Source organism: Lissotriton vulgaris, chromosome 5 (genome assembly GCF_964263255.1).
Source record: "Lissotriton vulgaris chromosome 5, aLisVul1.2, whole genome shotgun sequence".
Lineage (NCBI taxonomy): Eukaryota > Metazoa > Chordata > Amphibia > Caudata > Salamandridae > Lissotriton > Lissotriton vulgaris.
Genome location: NC_141693.1, coordinates 241,419,669 through 241,438,447, shown reverse-complemented (window position 1 = coordinate 241,438,447; position 18,779 = coordinate 241,419,669). Strand labels below are relative to the sequence as shown.

General features: G+C 48.3%; 1 protein-coding gene across 4 annotated transcripts in view; it reads left to right on the top strand.

Annotated features, from left to right (window-relative positions):
* Window positions 1–18,073, top strand: part of RGS3 (regulator of G protein signaling 3) — a 688,935-nt gene extending 670,862 nt beyond the window's left edge. For 3 of the 4 annotated variants that reach the window (XM_086921262.1, XM_086921263.1, XM_086921266.1), the window contains 4 exons: window positions 11,782–11,883; window positions 12,646–12,707; window positions 14,477–14,643; window positions 16,672–18,073. In XM_086921262.1, coding sequence (XP_086777388.1) covers window positions 11,782–11,883; window positions 12,646–12,707; window positions 14,477–14,643; window positions 16,672–16,857 — 517 coding nt within the window. In that variant the 3' untranslated portion in view covers window positions 16,858–18,073. Of the gene's footprint in view, window positions 1–11,184; window positions 11,420–11,781; window positions 11,884–12,645; window positions 12,708–14,476; window positions 14,644–16,671 lie in introns of those variants that run through there. The other variant, XM_086921265.1, reaches the window with a different exon arrangement.
* The last annotated feature ends 706 nt before the right edge of the window (window positions 18,074–18,779 follow it).

Genomic DNA, 18,779 nt, shown 5'->3' with positions numbered 1-18,779 from the left:
CAGAGCGTGGTACAGTTACCATGTGTACTAACTGCAGATTGCCCTTTAAGAGTCATCTCTTGGAATATTGCTGGGCTTAGGGGACGTCTGGAGAATGACGATTGGGTCAATTTCATTGATTCATATGATATCGTCATCTTCCAGGAAACCTGGTCAACCGTCCCATTGTATAAATTGGGTTATCTAAATTTTTCAAAACCCGCAATTAAGAGCCCCAAGGGTAGGGCCTCTGGTGGTCTTACTATCTGGTTAAAAAATAACTTGGGTTTCCATGGTAGGGAAATACCGGTGGCGAGTGCAGATCTCTTATGTATTAGCCTGTGTAAACCCAATACCCCAGATATTATTTTAGTTGATGTCTATGCCCGTGGCTGTCAGGGTGGGAAAAAACAAGACGTCTTGGACGATCTTGACCATTTATTTAAGAACTTCGGGTCCGACCAGATTGTAATTGTGGCGGGAGACTTAAATACCTCCATTGAGCCCATCTCCTCCCTGGCAGAGGATGTGGGGTCTGAGGAGGACACTGCTTGGGCAATCCCCCCGCTTACTATTGCAAAGGGCGTTAAGGGTACTGAGGCAGCTATTCATTGGCTGGGCTTTTGTTTAGAATGGGGCCTACGGGCGGCCAATGGTCGTACACGATCCGATCGCCTTGGGTCCAACACCTTTGACAACGGTTTGTGCTCAAGCCGTATCGACTATATTTTGATTAAAATCGAGTGCTGGTCCATTGTACAAGACATGGCGATAGAGCCCCGCCCAGAGAGCGACCATAATCCCCTTTCTCTTGGGATCTTGGTCCCAGGCATGGGGGCACCAGCTAGGAGGACTAATATCTTAACATCTGATGTTATTCTGTGCCACAACAGGCGCCGTGTACAATGGTCTAGAGTTTTGGAGGACCCCGTACTTACCTCAAAGATAGAGGAAGAGGTAAGGGACGCGTGGAGTAGGATGGCTTTGTTATCTTTAGCTGATGTAGCGGACCCCATAATTACCAACCTTCACGAGGAGTGTTTTTCGACCCTTAAAAACCTTCTCACGAAACCATTTAGGCCTGCTAAAACTAGAGTGCACAAAAAATGGTACAATAAGAAGTGTAGAGACGCGCACAGCAGCTTATTAGCTGCTGTGAAGGCCCGGAACTCCGATGCCATAAGAACGACAAGGCAATGTTACAAGCGTACCATTCAGGCTGCTAAGCGTGAATGGGATGACTCATACTGGCTCGATCTCCTAGGTGCATGCGACTCCCCTAATCTTATGGATTTTTGGTTTATTATAAGGCGGAGAAAGGACCCTGCAGCTCAGGTTCCAGTAAATCATGTCTCCGCCCAACTGTGGGTGGAATTCTACTCCGCACAGTTTAATGACCCAAACATAGCGCCAGCTCCTTCGATGGAAACTACACTGTTGTGCCAACCCTTTATACTGGAGACAGACTTATGTTTTTGGAATCTGATACTGCACTCGCTCTCGAGTCAGTTCAGTCGGGCAAAGCTCCTGGCATTGATGCTATTCCTGCTGATGTTTTTAAACTCAAACCTGACCTTTGGATCCCATATATAACCTTACTGGCAAATAACATAGCTGCAGGGGCCGAGATTCCTCCCTCATGGAAGGGTGCAGAAATTCTGCCAGTCTACAAGAAGGGTGACCGTTCCCTCCCCAACAATTATCGGCCCATTAGTTTGATCGATTCAATCCAGAAAATTGTGTCAAGAATGATTCTAACAAGAATTCTGGATTGGATCGATTCAAATAATATTCTTTCCCCTATGCAGGCGGGTTTCAGGTTTGGGACGAGCACAGTTGATCAAGTCTTCCGGTTTACATTACTTTTTTGGAAGGTGGTTTTGTTGGGTGGTGGTATGTTATATGCTGCTTTCGTTGACCTCAAGTCGGCTTTCGACTTGGTGCCAAGGAAGAAGTTGTGGGAGGCCCTTAACCACATGGGATTTCCGCCCGAGCTCTTGATCCTAGTCCAGCGACTCCATGAGGACAATTATGCCCAGGTTAGGTGGGGCAGTCAGGGGCAGGTGACCAAGCAATTCCCTGTACAACGTGGGGTGCGTCAAGGCTGTGTCCTGGCCCCCACGTTGTTTCTCCTATTCATTAATCAGGTCACACAATACTTTATCAACACACAGTCGGATGCTCCCATGCTGGGTGGTCGAAAGTACCCCATGTTGATCTTTGCAGACGACACCCTCCTGCTTTCTAAAACTAGAGCCGGGCTTCAGGTAGCCTTGAACAGATTTTCCGAGTTTTGTAGCAAGAACGACTTGCAAATAAACTTGGAAAAAACAAAATTTATGGTCTTTTGCAAGAAATCTCCCCCTAAGTGTACCGTTTCTTTAAACGGAGTTCATATCGAGCAAGTTAGGGTCATGACATACCTTGGTGTTACCCTAGACCACCAACTCAGCTGGAACCCCCAAGTGGAAACGTCCAAACTTAAGTTTAATAGGTTGGCTGGCTGTTTGCTTCATGAACAGAAGAACTCCTTTACTAGGTGTGTTAGCCCTGTGTTAAAAATTCTTGAGGTGAAAGTCATCCCCGCAACCCTTTATGGAGCAGAAGTTTGGGGTCATAAGAATCTCTCCAGTCTGTCCACTGCGCAGAACAGGTTCCTACGGAATCTGGTTAGTCTCCCCCAGTCCACCCCAACTAAACCTCTATTATTGGATCTTGGCTGCAGACCAATCGACGAGATGGCCCTGTATCGGGTGGTGGCCTTTTGGCGCCGCATCTGGACCTCTCCTGAGCTTGGCCTGTTTATCCAAGAGTTGGAGGAGGTAAAACTCTTGTGGGGGGCAAACAAAATACAATGGTTTTGTGTAGTTAAAAATGTATTGAAATTGATGGGTCTCCCGGAGCTTTGGTCCAACCCGGGGGGGGCAACTTTTCCCTCTAAACTTGAGTTTAAGGCACTCTTTTGGGCTTGGAGGAAATCTATTCTTGTAAACCAATCCCTGGATGCTAACATAACTGGCTCCTTTTTAGTGTTTAAGGCTGTTCCCTCATTAGAACAGTATTGGGACCTTATCACAAGAGTACCAGACCGCAAACTATACCACCAGTTCCGAATTGGCACCCTGCCCATCAATTCCTTTACAGCAAAATGGGATATGTCCACAGGAAACAAATGCTATTGGTGTGCAGACCAGGAGGAAAGTGTTGGTCACTTCTTCTTTGGTTGCCCTGCCTACCGTGCACCAAGAATTAAGTGGTTAAAGCCGATCTGCTTGTCTCTGAACTGTGCTGGCTTTCGAGACGCACTCCACAAACTTCGTGTTATCAGATCAGAAACTGTAGTGGTAGGTGTTGCAAAATTTTTACGATGGGCCTGGCTGATTCGTTCTAAGAAACTGGGTATCCCTGTATGCTGAATGTCCTTTTATTAATTTGTACATAGCACCCTGTATTGTTCTTAGTGGTATTAACTTTTGTGCAAATTATCATTGTCCCATTTGTTTTTATATACATATGTCTAAATAATTTTTTCATTTTTAGGAATGTTGTGTGTTTAATATTATATTGCTGGAGTGTCTTTTTATATATTGTGTATGACTGTATTCCTGTCTTTTATGAATTTTTAATTCGAAATAAAGACATATCGAATCGAATCGAGTGGGTATCCTTACAGAGGTTGCCTCAAGTCTGCTGCCTCTGCTATTCTACTGGACGAGATGTACCTTGTGGAACAAGTGCATGACTGTGCTGGGGCCGTGTGAAGTTGGTAATTCAAGACCAGATGTAAATGGGCAGACCTTCTCTTCTGTCACTGGTTCTATATTGGGTGACATTAGTTTGACATCTTGTAAGGACAGGAATATGCATCATAGTTCTACTTCTGATGGGTGCTTCTAATCGCAGACTCCTCTCCTTTACTGGATCCAGATTGTTTACCAGCAGTGCTCTCACGTGCTAGATGATGCTGTGCGGCTTCACATTGACTTCATTCCACCTTGGAAATGATGGAGCTGGGCGGCGTATAAGCACGCCTGTTGCTTGCCGATGTCACTTTCTTTCCACGCCATCATACGTGGATCCAGAGCTCTGCTCCCTTTCGCCGCTTGACTCATTAACAATGCCCCCACCAAAGACTACAGGATTGAAACTGTGTCATGATTGTCTGCAGCAGATGTTGGTGACTGACCCCTCACGAGAGCGGTCACTGGTGCTCAGGCTCGGGGCTTAACTCCAAGGTGTGCGAAGTGTGTGCTCTCAAGCTGTATGCTGCTGAACACCGAAAGAAGCCGGGATCTCATGTAAGTCCCGCTCCACCTCCAATTTGAGGGCGCAGACTCATTCTGCTTTCAAAGTTGCTCCTGGACCAGGTGCTTTTTGCGATTGAGGTCTTCTGGTAAGTCAAAATCGAAGAAGAATGGCAAGTCGTTGAAGGCGGACTCTGGACGCCATCCTGCCACTCTCTGTTCACAGTGAAATCGGGAGGATGTCTAGGTGCGACCAATCTTGTTCCTGGTCATGAAGGACCAGGAACAAGATTGATTCCTCAACTGGTCCCGCTGCATCCCAGATTTCCTGGGCCATCCGTGACGCTGCAGCCGGGAAAGGCCTATAAGAAGGCCATACTTTGTATTTTTCTCAGTCTTTCGGCTCCCTCTGGCATGACGGTGGATCGATCAAGATCAGACATTTTCTACCAGTATTGGACCATCACAGCCTACAGACAGGCCCTCCAAAATGCCCAACATAGCTATGCCATGCCATTACTTTCCAAACCACCTCAACTTCCTCCCACTTCAAAGCAGCTTTTGGGCGAGCACCTTTCCATCTTGCCCCAAGAGGTGCAGACTCTATTGGCCAAAGGGGCCAGCAAGAAGGTGCCAACCTCTGAAGTAGGAACGGGTTGCTACTCCCCTTACTTCTTCCTATAGAAGGATGGAAGCCTTTCTTCTGTATTAGGCCTGTGGTCTCTGAATGCCTTCCTCTAGAAGGCGAAATTCAAAATGCTCACTTTTGCCCAGGTTCTCTCTGCCCAGGATCCAACCAACAGAATGGTTGCCCGAAACCTGCAGGATGCATATTTCCATGTCCCATCCTGCTGCCCCACAGGGGCGAGCTGCAGTTCCGCCTGCCATTGAGGCCTTCCTGTCACCCAGAAAGGGAAGGGTAATGCAGGTTCTAACAAACAATACCATTGCCACTGGTATTGCAACAAGCAGGAGGGGTGGGGTCTTGAGCCCTGCTCCAGGAGGTACTGCCTTTCTGAAGTTGTCTCGCGCTTAAGGGAAATTACCTGATTTTGAACCACCTGGCAGGACTTTTAAACACCAGATCGGATGAACACAGCCTCTAGCGGATCACAAATCGCAGCTACACCCCAAGGTGGCGCAGGGAATCTTCCAGCAGTGAGATGGACCCTGGCTAGATCAGTTCACCACCGTCAAATGTGGTGTGTCAAAATTGCTGCGCATTGGAGTTCCCAAGAATGCACTTTCTAGACGAGTCATTCAAGCTAGAGTTTCCGCCACTGCGTCTCCTCCCCGAGTTATGAAGATAATCAGGAATGAACAGGCTCACGTCATCCTAGTGGCTCCAGATTGGCAATGCGAGTATGGTACGGGTACTTCTGTGCATGAGCATTTGTCCTCCCATCAGACTACCACTGCAGGACGATCTTCTGTCCCAGGACGAACTTCTGTCCCAGAAGCAGGGTAGAGTTCTGCACCCAAACCATGGCAATCTACACCTCCATTCCTGGAGATTGAACAGCGGCAATTTGCTGTGCTTGATTTACCACCAGCGGTTGTGGATGTCATCCTTGCATTCAGGAGTCCCCCTACAAAGTCCATCATTGACTGGCTCTGGGACAAGTTTGTGGCCTGGTGTGGAGTCCGCAACACTACCCCTTAAAGGCCAAACTGTTGGATCTGTCTATAGCCCAGCAGGACCTTGCAGATGGTACTACCAGAAGTTATTTGCTGGCCCTTGCTACTTTTTTGCCTTTATCAGGCCAACCATCCTTGTTTAAATCACCGATTGTGACTTGTTTTATTAAAGAATTGACACACATGTTCCCTTTCAAATCTTTCAGGATGCCACAGTGCGACCCTATTTTAGTCTTTACATTCTCATGTGCGCTCTATTTGAGCCCTTGCACTGCTGAAGGTTGTGCTGTCTGACTCTCAAAACTGCCTTTCTTATGGCAATCACTTCAGCTTGTTGCATAAGTGAGCTCCAGGCTCCGCGCCATACACCACTTTTTTCCCAGACAAGATGGAGCTGAGAACCAGCGCGTCCTTTTTGACGAAACTTGGGATGGCGCTTCACGTTGTCCACTCCAATTACTCTTCCAACAATTTGGGCAAAGAACGGTAAGGCAGTGCAGAAAAGCATTCTGTCATGGTCTTTAGTCCTCTGCATTAGGATCTGCTATCCACTGACCAAAAGGCATCCTCCTGGAGGTCTGAGGGCCATGTCCACCAGGGCCAAGGGTGCTATCAGGCCATAGATATCAACAGGCATGTACTGCTTGACAGCCAGGTCCGATGTGGAGAGCATTTGACCTGTTTGGTCCTGCAGGGCCTTCTGGTCGGAGTCCTCTCCAGAGACCCTCTGCCTCAGAGATACTGCTTTGCTATCTTTTCCAGAGGGGAGGAATCTGTGGTTAGAAGCAAACCTCGAAAGATTAAGTTAGTTCCCTTTAGTAACACTTTTTCTTGAGGGCTGTGTATCTAACCAGAGATTCTTCGAGCCCCCCCCCCCCCCCCTATACACACACACACACACACACACACACTTCCCAATGTTTAGATCTTCATATTGGTACCTCTGATTCTTTTGTGCTCGGCGTCCGAGGGCACAGAAAGAGCCTAGCAAGAAACAGACGTCGACGTGTTGCGGTGGCGCTAATATGCAGCTCCGCTCCGTCACTTCCTGTGCAGATTAAAGTCAACATGGAGTCGCATGGTGCCCCCCAGTGGCACGCGGGAGCACAGCTATGAAATGCCTGTGCCCAGTCTGGAGCGTGGGGAATATTCTAAAGGTGTGGAATCTGCGGTTATATCGAGTATCCTCCAGAAAGAGTGTTATCCAAGATGAGCAGAGCCACTGAAATTATGTGGTGATGCTTCTTTTTTCGTCTAGTTATGGATATCACACATTTAACACACACACCTGCCGCATAATCTGCAGATTTTAACAAAAAAAAATAGTTTCTAGCTCAAACGGATCAAAAGTTACTGAAAAACATGGGGACGTGGGTTTATGTGCAGAGGAAGGCTCGTTGCAGAGGTTAACTGGTCATCTTTCAGTTGCTTTTGTCTGTATTTGGTTGTTAAGCTGGCACTAAGGAGGTGAAATCCTAACCCAGAAAGTAAAAATTACAAAATAATGAATAGTGTGAAAAAAGTGCCACATTATCCCGTATTTTCTTGCTGCATATTTTTCTGAACCCTTCCGCATAATTTCGTGCTCCCATGCCGCATAATTCCAGCGGCCTTAAAGATAAGTAACTTGTACATGACCGGGTTGCTGTGATAAGAGATCAAATGAACAGATGAATGGTTTGCCCCAGACAGAGCTGGGGATTAGGTAGGCGGGACACTACTGAATCAGGACTGTGTGCCCGTCGCAGCGCAGTCTTACATGCCATGGGGATCCTTGTATGTCTTATTACATAGGGCATTATACCAATGGGTTCCATTGAGAGAAAGCCTCCGTCCATTAACCCTGGAAAGCTTCCATGATGGGACCATTGTAATATTTTCTTGTATGAGATCCTTGAACGACTTGCATCAGAGGACTTTGTGTTCTAGTTTGGATCATCTAATACAGGGGTCTCCAACCCGGTCCTGGAGGGCCGGATCCATGCCAGATTTTTAAAATAACTACTTGTATCTCAATGGGGATATCCAAAAAATCTGGCATGGATCCGGCCCTCCAGGACTGGTTTGGAGACCCCTGATCTAATACCTTGTACCACGGAACAATGGAATACCGGAGTCTGTTTCTATGAGCCTCAAACTCGTTTTGGGTTTAAAACGTTTTAGCCTTTTACAGAAAACAGTGGCTGCTTCCCTGCAAGGAGTTGAAAAGCATCTCGCTGGCTCCATAGGATAATGTCCGGTATAGACCACTGAACTCTCTCCAGCAGGAACCGTGGAACACTTTGGCAAGGTGACATTTCGTGCACTTTCAGCATTAGTGGCCGTTGAATACTTTGCAGAGTAACAATGGCCGATTCATTACTGGGCTCCGGCCGTGAGCAAAGCCAGGGCTCTAACCATGTTAAACGCCTTCCTGGGAAGAGATGATGCTAAAGGCCGCTTATAGCCGGATATCCTCGCTCCCACCCCCTCCTCCAATAATGTATGTTTGAAGGCTATTGATCCATCCACGCATTCCTAGGGTGTTCACCGTGGAATGCTAGCGCCACCCAATGGGATGCTCTGGGCATCAACAATTTGTTTGACAGCATGTGACACTCTCCCGGAAGTGCTGCAGGCTGTGCTGAAAATAGTTAGCAAATTAGCAAGGATATAAGGTGCCAGTGGGTCATCCGGCCACTTTGTCTGTCAGGAGTTAGCGGGCGGAGCTGAGGCCGAGGGCACAGACCGGACACCCCGAGCCAGCAGCCTCGGACTGACATGGAGCACTGAGTGCGAGTACTCGCTGCACGCTCCCTTCCAAAGTGCTGCTTCTGTGCCTCTTAGAGGTGTTAAATTGCTTGTTATCATACCGTTTGGCTAAATTACTATGCCGGTGCAGGTGAACTGTACAACCAAGTGATTCGCGTGTACAATTCATAAAGGGTAGTCTACAAATATAGGTGCAGGAAATCCACGGCTCAATATGGCAATCTAGACAGCGCCGTGAAACGCCTCCTCCAGACACTGATCACCAAGAACGAACCAGCTGACTTGAGTGAGTGGGGTGGTGTAGAGGTGAACTTTACATGATTTCAGAAGCTTGGATCGTTACATCGGCCTGACCTGCATATATAGCGAGCCACCGATAGAAGACACTGCACTGGTGAGAGGGTGCTCCTGGGTGACGAGTGCTGCCCTGCCGAAGAATAGTGCCAGCACTGCCCTTTCCTAGTGTGGCCGCTCTGCTGAGGTGTGACTCGCTGGTTCCTTGAAAGTACAGCAGCGCAGCTGAAAGGTGTCAGTACTGTTCCATTTAAGTACGGCAGTGCTTCTCATTCACATTATGTTCAGCTGCAGAGAAGTGTCAGTCCTGCTTAACTTAGGATCCTCATTTTGTGTGCTGTCGACAAATATCCGTAGTTGGTATGTGGGGTGAAAAGCGCTGGTATTGTCCCTCTGAGTGTTTTCAGCTCTGTCCAGAGTAGGATATTGATGCTGAGAGCTGCTTGCACTTTGCCATTCGGAGTATTGCAGTGCCCCTGGAGATTGCCAGTGCTGGTACCTTTAGTATATTGTAGTGTACAGATGTAGGTAGGTAGATTGTGGTAAGTGCAACAACCACCAGTGTTGCTGGAAAAGGGCAGACACTTCCCGTAAAGTAGATTGCGGTAGCTCTGACACTTGCACTGTCCCATTCAAAGTGTGATTGTGTTAGGGATGATTGACATCAAGGTTCCAGGTTGTGCCCGACTCATGGGAAGAGCAGGCTAGGGCCTGGTCTGCCCTCAAGGGCCCGTCTCAGGTATTGCGGTGCTGCTGTGAAGTGCCTGTTGACACCTGGCCTGCCCTCCAGTGAGGTAACGTAAAATCATGGACCCCCCCCCCCCCCTGCAGAATGTGAGGAGCCCCCCCAACCCCAGTCTCTCATATATCACAGATATAGTTGACCTTGTATAGCCCCCCCCCCCCTCAGCGGGGCTCTGCGTCACGCCCCTACTGCCTTCAAATAGGTCAAAAATTCAAATAGGCCCCTGCTGCCTCAAGGCCCTGTTTAAGGTATTGCTATGCTGCTGAGAAGTGCCGGCCTTCACCTGGCTTGTCGGCAGGGCCCTGTTTCAAGTTTGCCGTGCTGCTGTGAAGTGCGGTCAGTGTCAGACCAGTAACCGCATTAAGAACCGTAAAGTTGTGTCCACAGTATAAACGGTGGTCCTAAATTGTGCCTCAACGTGGCTTTTGTTATTAATTGTATCTCGGTGCTCTTGGCCGGGTTTTGCCGCGGTCTGCCTGTCTGAGGGGCGTACCTCGTTGTACCTTCCTGTCTCAGGTGTTCTCCGTTGCTTCAGAGTTGAAGCACATAGCGCCGCGCGGGTTGTCGGTGACGTCAGCGACGTCTGTCATTAGTGCGCGTGGCTTCAGGGGATCTGAGGGTCGCCTCACCTCACCACTGAAGAGACCCACATACCCTCTGCAGCTTCCAGTCTCAGATGCGATGTTCACCTGTCACTGAGGTGGACAGCGCGTGGGTTGGGTAGCAGAGACTCCTGGCCTTTCCCAGTCAGACCAGGAGTTCTGAAGGAACTTGTCAGATCTGCAGGTAAACAAAGCACCCCCGCAGGTCACGTCCGTATTGATCTGAACTCTGACACCATTGCTGCACTTTCAGCGCTGCAGAGCCTGACTAAAGTTTCTTAACTTGTAATAAATGCAGTGTGCACTTGGTTTCTGCAGCTCGCCCCCTGATTGACTGCGCGCCGCCCGCCCCTGCTCCTTCCCTTTGGTACGGATTCCTCAGGCCATGTGCTGTTGGAGTTTTGCCCTCCTCCCCTCTGAAAATGTTTCGCATTCAAAAATAGCCTGGCGTCATTTTTTGGCACTTTTTTCTCCCTCTCGCTCTCCTGAAAGGCTCCTCTATTCCTATGATTTGCTGCTTTTCCGGTCTGTGCGGGGCTGCCATGGCAACCGCTGGAGCAGGCATGATAAGTAGCCGTGCCAGCAGTCTTACTTCATAGCGGGCTCGGGTCCGGTGCATGCAGGCTGTGCTCCAGTCATCGGCCGCCGACAGGGATTCTAAGCGCCGCTCTCACCGCATTGTGTCATCCTGGACAAATCACTTCATCTCACTGGCACCCAGCGGCCTTGTTTGCAGGATTTGAAAGAGTTTGGAAACAGCTGTTCAGTACTTTATACAACTTGTATCGTTCTCACAGAGAGCCTCACATTGTAGCGGACCCCAAAGCCTGTCGCATCCCGGCTCCTGCACCACATGTGTTCGAGGGGCCGGACTGGCACGCCTGGATCTTCGCCTGGGACTCCGCTGGGCAGCGCCGAGTCCTTGCACAGCCCGGCCTTGGAGGCAGAGGGCTCCTGAGGCGGACTCGTGATTCAGACAAGCTTATAAGTTACTGACTTAAGGAGGCATCGGAGCTCCGGAGGCAGGAGGTCTCGAGGGCGGCGATGCCCTTATTCCGCGACAGCCCCAAGCCGACGAGCCTGGACATCCACGCGGAGATGCTGCTGGCCGTGCACCGCAGCAAGAACGCGCCGGCCAGCGTGCAGCGGCGCCACACCATGAAAGAGTACGTCCTGCAGCGCCCAGAGGCGGCGCGCAGCGCTGTGCGCAAGAAAGCGCTCCCATCATACACCTATATTCTGTTCGCTCGCCGTTCCTGTTCTTTCTTGCACCCTGCAGTACAGCACTCTTACCCACACTCTTCCCGTAGGACCCCTAGTCTACACCCCCTCTCCGCCCCCCACGGAGTAGTTGTACTCATTTAATGCGGTGTTGCTTGCCAAGGGTGGGAGGTGTCTGCTCTGTGGTGAGGTTTTAGGGGGGCGCTAGCTTGGTGGAGTAGACTGAAGCTGGGCAGGAAACCTCACACTGAACTCTTGTAAACAAGTGAAGCTTCGTGGTTCTAACCGCGCTCTCTGTCCCCCCCAGGGCCAAGGACATGAAGAACCGCCTGGGCCTGTTCCGGAGGAGGAACGAGTCCCCGGGAGCCAACCCCGGGAGCAAGCTGGACAAAGCCGCCAAGACCGTCCGGTAAGTGCCCTCCCGCCTATGCTGCCTTCTGCTCCAGATGTCGGCACTGTAGGGTGTGAATGAAGCTTGTGTCCGTCTGCTGACGCCCTGTTATCGATTATCCTTGTATCTCACTTCTGCTGGTGTGTGCATGTAGCGGTTAGACGTCTGTACGCGGCGCATCTCGGCGCCCTGTGCCTCTGTCTCCACGCTGGATTCCCTCTGAGTGGTGGGTTCTTTCGACTTCGCATAAGCCCTCTGGTTATACTTGTTCTGCTATGCTACCTCTTGTTGCAGCATTATACCGCTTCTCCTCAGCAAAGCCGATATATCGATTCTTGTAAGGACCCTTCGCTGAAGCTCTAGAGCTAATCTTTTAAGTGTCATTGCTTCTGCAGAAATCGTGATCGGTTCTTTTAGGACTTATTTCGATGACTTACTCTTTGTTGTGCACCGTGTAAGGCAAGTGAGAGGGTTAATGCACTGGTGTGAACACATACCTGTGTCCTGTAAGCCTCAGGTCCAAGTTAAAGCAGGGTAGGCTCAGCCTTTCATCTTCGTAAGGATTGTAAAAATGAGTACCGATGCCTTGAATAATCGTTTTTAGACTGCCTAGTATATCATATGGTCCTTACTGTTTCTGATGAGGATGCTTTCGGCTGTATCTGCTCCAGAAGGCTGCTGGTTGTCCAGGTTGGCCAGTGTTGCACAGTGCCCAGAAGGTTGATAAAGTGCTTGCAGATACTTTATTCATATTCTTACTCTTCTCTCCTTACCTTGCAGGCCGCTGCCCGAAGATGCTGTCAAGTGGGGCGAATCCTTCGACAAGCTATTACTACACAAATGTAAGTTTTGGGCTTTTCTTACTCCTGCCACCCTAATGTAGTGAACATTGGCCAATGTAGCCTTCAATCCAAAGGGCTCTTAAATAAACAGAAGTTTATGGTGAATGTTTTAATGTATTAAACAAGACAGTCATTCTATCGTGCAGGCCCTGTCGTTCTTGAGTACCTGCTCCTAGTTCTCTCCCTACAAATGCAGAAATATCTCGAGACTCGTGATCAGGATGTTTAGTTGGATCACAGAACTGGTCCAGTTAGGACTCTGAGCGCCAAGGCCATGACCCAGTCCCTGATTCATCCAGCACCCTGCAGCTGCACATCCCACCTCCCACACTGGTGGCGGGGAGACTCCGGCTCTCCTCGGAGGGCCTGCCCCAGTGGGACTGCGCTGGGACTCCTCAGCAGGGACAGTACTGATGCTTTCAGGAGGGCTGATATACACATGATGGGTTCACACTGACGTTTGCAGGGTGGACCCCAATTACTTCGATCCCCATAGCTTTGTTTGCCGTCACATCGGCGCTACCATTGCCTAGACTGGCGCATTACCGAAAGTTGACCATTAACTCAACCTGACCAGTACGCTTGCTTGGCCATTCATTTGACTTGACAATGAACTAATCTGCCCAATAAAGGTAACTGACCATTAATTTGACTTGACCTTTAGCTCAACCTGGTCAATACACTTAACTAAACATTCATTTGAGTTGATTGTTACTTTGACTTGATCATTACCTTGGGCTTGATCATTACCTTGGGCAGGGCCTTACTGTGATTGACGATCACTTGACTTGCCGCTTGCTCCCAGATTGATTAGGACAACAGTTTGAATAATAAGTCTACTCCGTCGAAGTGACGGTCGCTAAGTGAAGGTCCGGTCATATTACTGGTTTTCAAGGAGTTGGCACCTAAAGTGATGATCCGATGAAGTCATGCTTGGTTCAAAGTAAAGTTGATCTGGAATTACCAGTCAATGGAAATAATTATCAGTCAGAAGTAATAGTCCTAAGTCATGGGCACATGGAGGTAAGGGTGGGGTCAAAATAAAACCCAGATAAAAGCAGTGGTGCGTCAAAAAAGTCCAGTCACTACATCGACTATATCCCGTCAGGAGGAGGCTGATGCTGTATTTTGGGTCCATCCTTCATATCATGCACCACCTCTTGAGTTGCCCTACAGTTCTCCTGCAGGAAAGTGCCCATCGACAGCAGGAGCGAATGCAGTGCAACAGCTTTGGGGTTTTGAGCTCCCGTCACCCTGCCTTTTTGGCCCTTTCCCCCCACTAGAATCAGGCCTCATTTGGTCCCTTGTGGATCCGTAAGGCGGCTGTCTAGTATTGCTGTAATGTAGCACGCACCTTACCCATCATATCAGAAAGAAAGAAGATGTACATTCCATCCTATCCCAATATACCATTGTCTGAGTCCTCGTTTATTAGCCCTTGCCAGTTCAAGCAAAAAGTCAGTTCCCATCAATGCCACGCCTTCTTGGCATTTACACGAAGTGTTGTGGAATGCAAGGCCCTGTGTAGGGAGAGTATGTTGTGTAGTTTAAAGTCTTCCCTATGAGACATCTGTTCTGATTGATTGAGTGCACTTCCTTCCAGCAGCAGTAAGTTGTCACACAGTCTATTGTTGTTGGTGTTCTGTGATTTCTTCTGTCCTTGGCTGGCTGCTGTTGGGTCCAGCTCATATACTGTATATACCGGTCTCTGAACATTGACTGTGTACTCCAGATCCTAGCTCTAAGTGTCCTGACGCTCTTCTTTGCAGATGGCCTGGCTTCCTTCCGAGCTTTCCTGCGCACTGAGTTCAGCGAAGAGAACCTGGAGTTCTGGCTTGCTTGTGAAGACTACAAGAAAATTAAATCGCAGTCCAAGATGATATCGAAGGCCAAAAAAATCTTTGCCGAATATATTGCAATCCAGTCGTGCAAAGAGGTAAGATTGGTGGCTGTACGTCAAAGTCCTCTTAAGTTACATTAGTGGTGATTGCAGAGTGCTGTATAGTTGCAGAGGGCTGCCTCGCGACAGATTGTGACTAACAGAGGTGGGCGACACTATGTGACTAACAGAGGTGGGGAGGGGATTGAAGGAAGGCTCTACCACTGGAGGTTCAGGTCTGCAGACCATCCTGCATCACCACCAATACTGCTGCTCCATGTAACATCCAAACTGTTAATGTTCTTGCGTATCTCTTGATGCTTTGTGTATCACTTGATGTCATGTACATCACGTATGTTAGAAAGGTTACTGGTTCGTATTAGGCACACATGCAAGGTTTGGCCTAAACTGAAATGCTAAGCGCGTTCTTGAAATTCAAGATGGCTCTGCTGCCTTCGTACTATACCACAAGTCACCGATAAAGCATCTCCAGGTCCTTAGTACCTTGGAAGACTGAAAGCCTCACTCTGCCCCAGTGGCCTTCTGAACTGTGACTGGCAGATTTCACAGGGATCTCTACAGCTGGTGCTCAATCCGCTGAGCTATCTCATGTGTAGTTCCTCGAATGCCGACCTCCAGAGGAAGGGTCATTTAACACTTAATTGTGGCCTCTGAGTCTTTCGAGGCGCGTTGGAAGGTACGCGTGTTGGAAGGTACGCGTATTGGAAGGTACGCGTACTGTGGTTCTTAGGTGTACTGTAGTGTAAAAGTGGATACATTGGTTTGATCTCAAGTTATCTTATACTGTGGTAAAAGGCTCTGATGGATCTTGGGATCTAAAGGTACACGGCTGCACTGTGGTGTAAGGCCTTCTGGACTTGTGGAGAAGTACAGCGGAGTAAAACTGACTGGAGTGATTTGAGAGATTTTGATCAGATCAAATCAAATCTAATGATGGATGAGGTCTTGAGATCTCGAGTCTGTAGAACGTTTCTGGGTCATACAACTGAATGTGGTCTTCAGGTCTGAGGGGGTCTGGGTGGGTTTGGGATGTAAAACTGAGTGCAGTGTTTAGATGTTAGTGTCTAGAGGTGAAAGTTTGACTGATGCACGCATATGTAGTGCTTTTTTCACATACAATTCAAGTTAGACTTAATGCAAGCCTCTGTCTAACTGGAAACCGTGTAAAGTACTGAACTCGGGTGAATGATGTGAAGAAATCTTTGAAATTAAACATAAGATAGCAGCGTTTGCCACGATGCCATTAACGTTACATCCCATAAGCCCTCGTTTCTTTTGCTTGTCTGGGTGAGCCTCACAGAAAGGCTGTGTGGGGGGACGGTGTCTGATAGGAGACATTTTCCGGTACCTTGGACTCCTGCTCGGGTCACAGCAAAGGCCCCAGTTGCAATCGGACGATTTCAGGGTCAGCCTTCTGCTAGCCAGCAAACGGGATGACACGTTGGAGGACGTTGCATCAGCCACGTGTATTTCCTCTCCTGGTTTGTGACCGATGATATCTGACAGGAACAGGGTGAGCACACGGTTAGGTGAGCGTCGGGGACTGGAGTTTATGTGTCTTTCACAGTTTGCATCCACGAAAACAAGGCCCCTGACTGCACATGGCCGGATGCGTTATGCAAGTGGTTTGATGCAGTCTTTGTGGACTGAGAACCAGGGCAATGATTGTAATTTGGCTGTTAACTGATCTGATCACAATTCCTTAGTCTCCTTAGTCCAAGTAAGTCCCCAACTATAGGATTCTGAGTATGCCCTAGCTGGCAGGACAGAACACCAGTGCCAAAGTCAAGTCTGGTGGTGTGACAGCAGTGCCCACCAAAGTTCACTCAGCACATGGCGGGAATGGCAAGATACTTCTCAGCAGTCTAAATTGGTAAAAAAAGCAGCTTGTAAATACCGAATCACTTAGCTGTTTGACAAAATTCAAAGTCGAGTCTTCCAGATAAGTGGAGAACATTACTTGTGTGTGTGGGTGTGCGGGTGTGATGTTGATCTGTGTAACTTTCAGAAATACTCCCTTCCTTGCTGTAGTGACTAAACCGATCTATTGTTCATGTCCTGCAGGTGAACTTGGATTCATACACCAGGGAACACACCAAAGACAACCTTCTGAGCATCAGCCGGACCTGCTTTGACCTGGCCCAGAAAAGGATATATGGACTGATGGAGAAAGACTCTTATCCCAGATTTCTCCGCTCGGACTTGTACTTGGATTTAATCAACCAGAAGAAGCCGATCTCGCCCTTGTAGACCCGGGCATGGCCGTCCTGGGGCGATCAGGAGGTGTATGTTTACAAGAAGCCAAGGGCAGCCTCACGCCTCTCCGTCAGTGGATGCGTTGGTGTTTCTGCTGGTGCCAAGGTTTGGCAGCCATAAGTCTAGGCTGGCTGGGTCCTGTGGAAAGCCAGCTGCAGCTCAAGAGGCCAGTGGGACAGGAGTAAGTGCCCGTCTGGTGCTGCCCCCAGAATCTTCCCTTCTCTCTGGTACGATGGATTTCTGGGAGTCCATCTTGACGTCTGCTGCATGAGCCGCAAGGGCTCCTTTGAAGCGGGGCGCAGAAGGCACGCAAAAGTGGGCACGTGTACATGCTTTGGGCCCACGTTGCGTCATTGGGAGCCACAGAACGTATTCTGGAGCCACAACGGTTCTCGTTTGGGGGTTTTCAGCACGAGGAAGGAAAAATCTGGAAAAGGGCAAATCTGCTGCACTTGTCCAAAGATGGAAATGACGACCCCCGCCCCCTCTTCTAAGGGGCAGTCTGTCGCGAGACGTTGCATCTCATTGGCAATGAATGGGAGGGACAAACGCAGGATGCAATGACTCTTTCTGAGGAAGCTCGGGCTTGTTTTTTCCGAATTCCTTCCTGCCATTGAGGGCTGATAGAGCTGCCCCAGGTGGGGTGGGCTGCAGCTGCTCTTTCTGACCTTTGACTCCAGAATTATTTATTTCGAAGCCAAGCTGTAACTGGATGCTTAAATGCCTTTATTGTTTTTTATAGAAAAGTCTTTGAAATTCTTTATTTTCTTATTTTATAAGTGCAATATTTTTTAATGAGTTCCTTTATAAGTTACAACCATGACTGAACCTTATTCTATTTTAGGGTCTGTACACATTTTCTAAACATGAGGCTTACTTAATGTACAATATAAAGTTAACTTGTAACGTTGTGCTCCCTGGCAGCAGGCCGCTGGGGTACTAGGTCCTTGTGTGTACATTTTTATTATGTTTGACAAAGGTCACAGGAGCTTGTAAATACATCTGTTTAAAAGGACATCTCATTGCTGCAAATAAAAATGAAATATGACGGGGAAAATGCTTTCCCTTTTAGACACAAACTGTTTATTAAGAGTTTGACAGAATGACACATTATATTGTACATTGTTTACAACTCAGAGCATCTCAAAATCTGCAAAACAACGAATGATGTCATCGCGTTGGAAAAATAAAACGAAAACCACAAAAATGAGTGTTTCTTGGTTTCTTGACTCCCCTGCAGTTTTTTCATGTTCTGCTATTAGCAGGAAAGGATAACACAATTGTGTTGTCTGTGTATCTGTTTCGTGTAAGGCTGGAACAGGACGCCCTGACATTGATCTTGATAGTTGTGCCCTCCCCGACTCTCGAGTGTGCCTTGAAAGAGGTATTCTTCTTCTATTTGAAAGCAAATGCACTTATTTGACGTGTCAACCAGACTTTAACTCAGTATATTTTAGGGACCGGTGTTCCCTCACCTTTTGTATGTGTCGACTCGTTGTGCTGCATTCACAAGCCGTTTGTGCATGCAAGTCACGCTTACCGATTCAGGCATATGCAAGTGCAAACCCACTTTTAAAATGCACCAAATGCGTTTTTACAGTTGTGTAGAGATTTTACATGTTAGTAAATGTACTCCCAGAGCGCCAATGGGATACTTTAGGGCACAAATGACCTCAGATTGTGTACACGCACACAAACGTACACATTTGTGGATATTTACAAACGTCTCGTGCACCGGGAAAATGTGGAGATGTACTCCTGTAATGGGCCGGATTAACCTCCAGATTCATCAAAGTGCCGTTTTGCGAGTCCTTAATAGCGATTTTTAAGGAATCGCTATTAAAGACTCGCAAAACGGGATGCATGTAGAAATCTCAATATTTTTTGCGATTTCTACTGCTTCCTTATTTGCGATT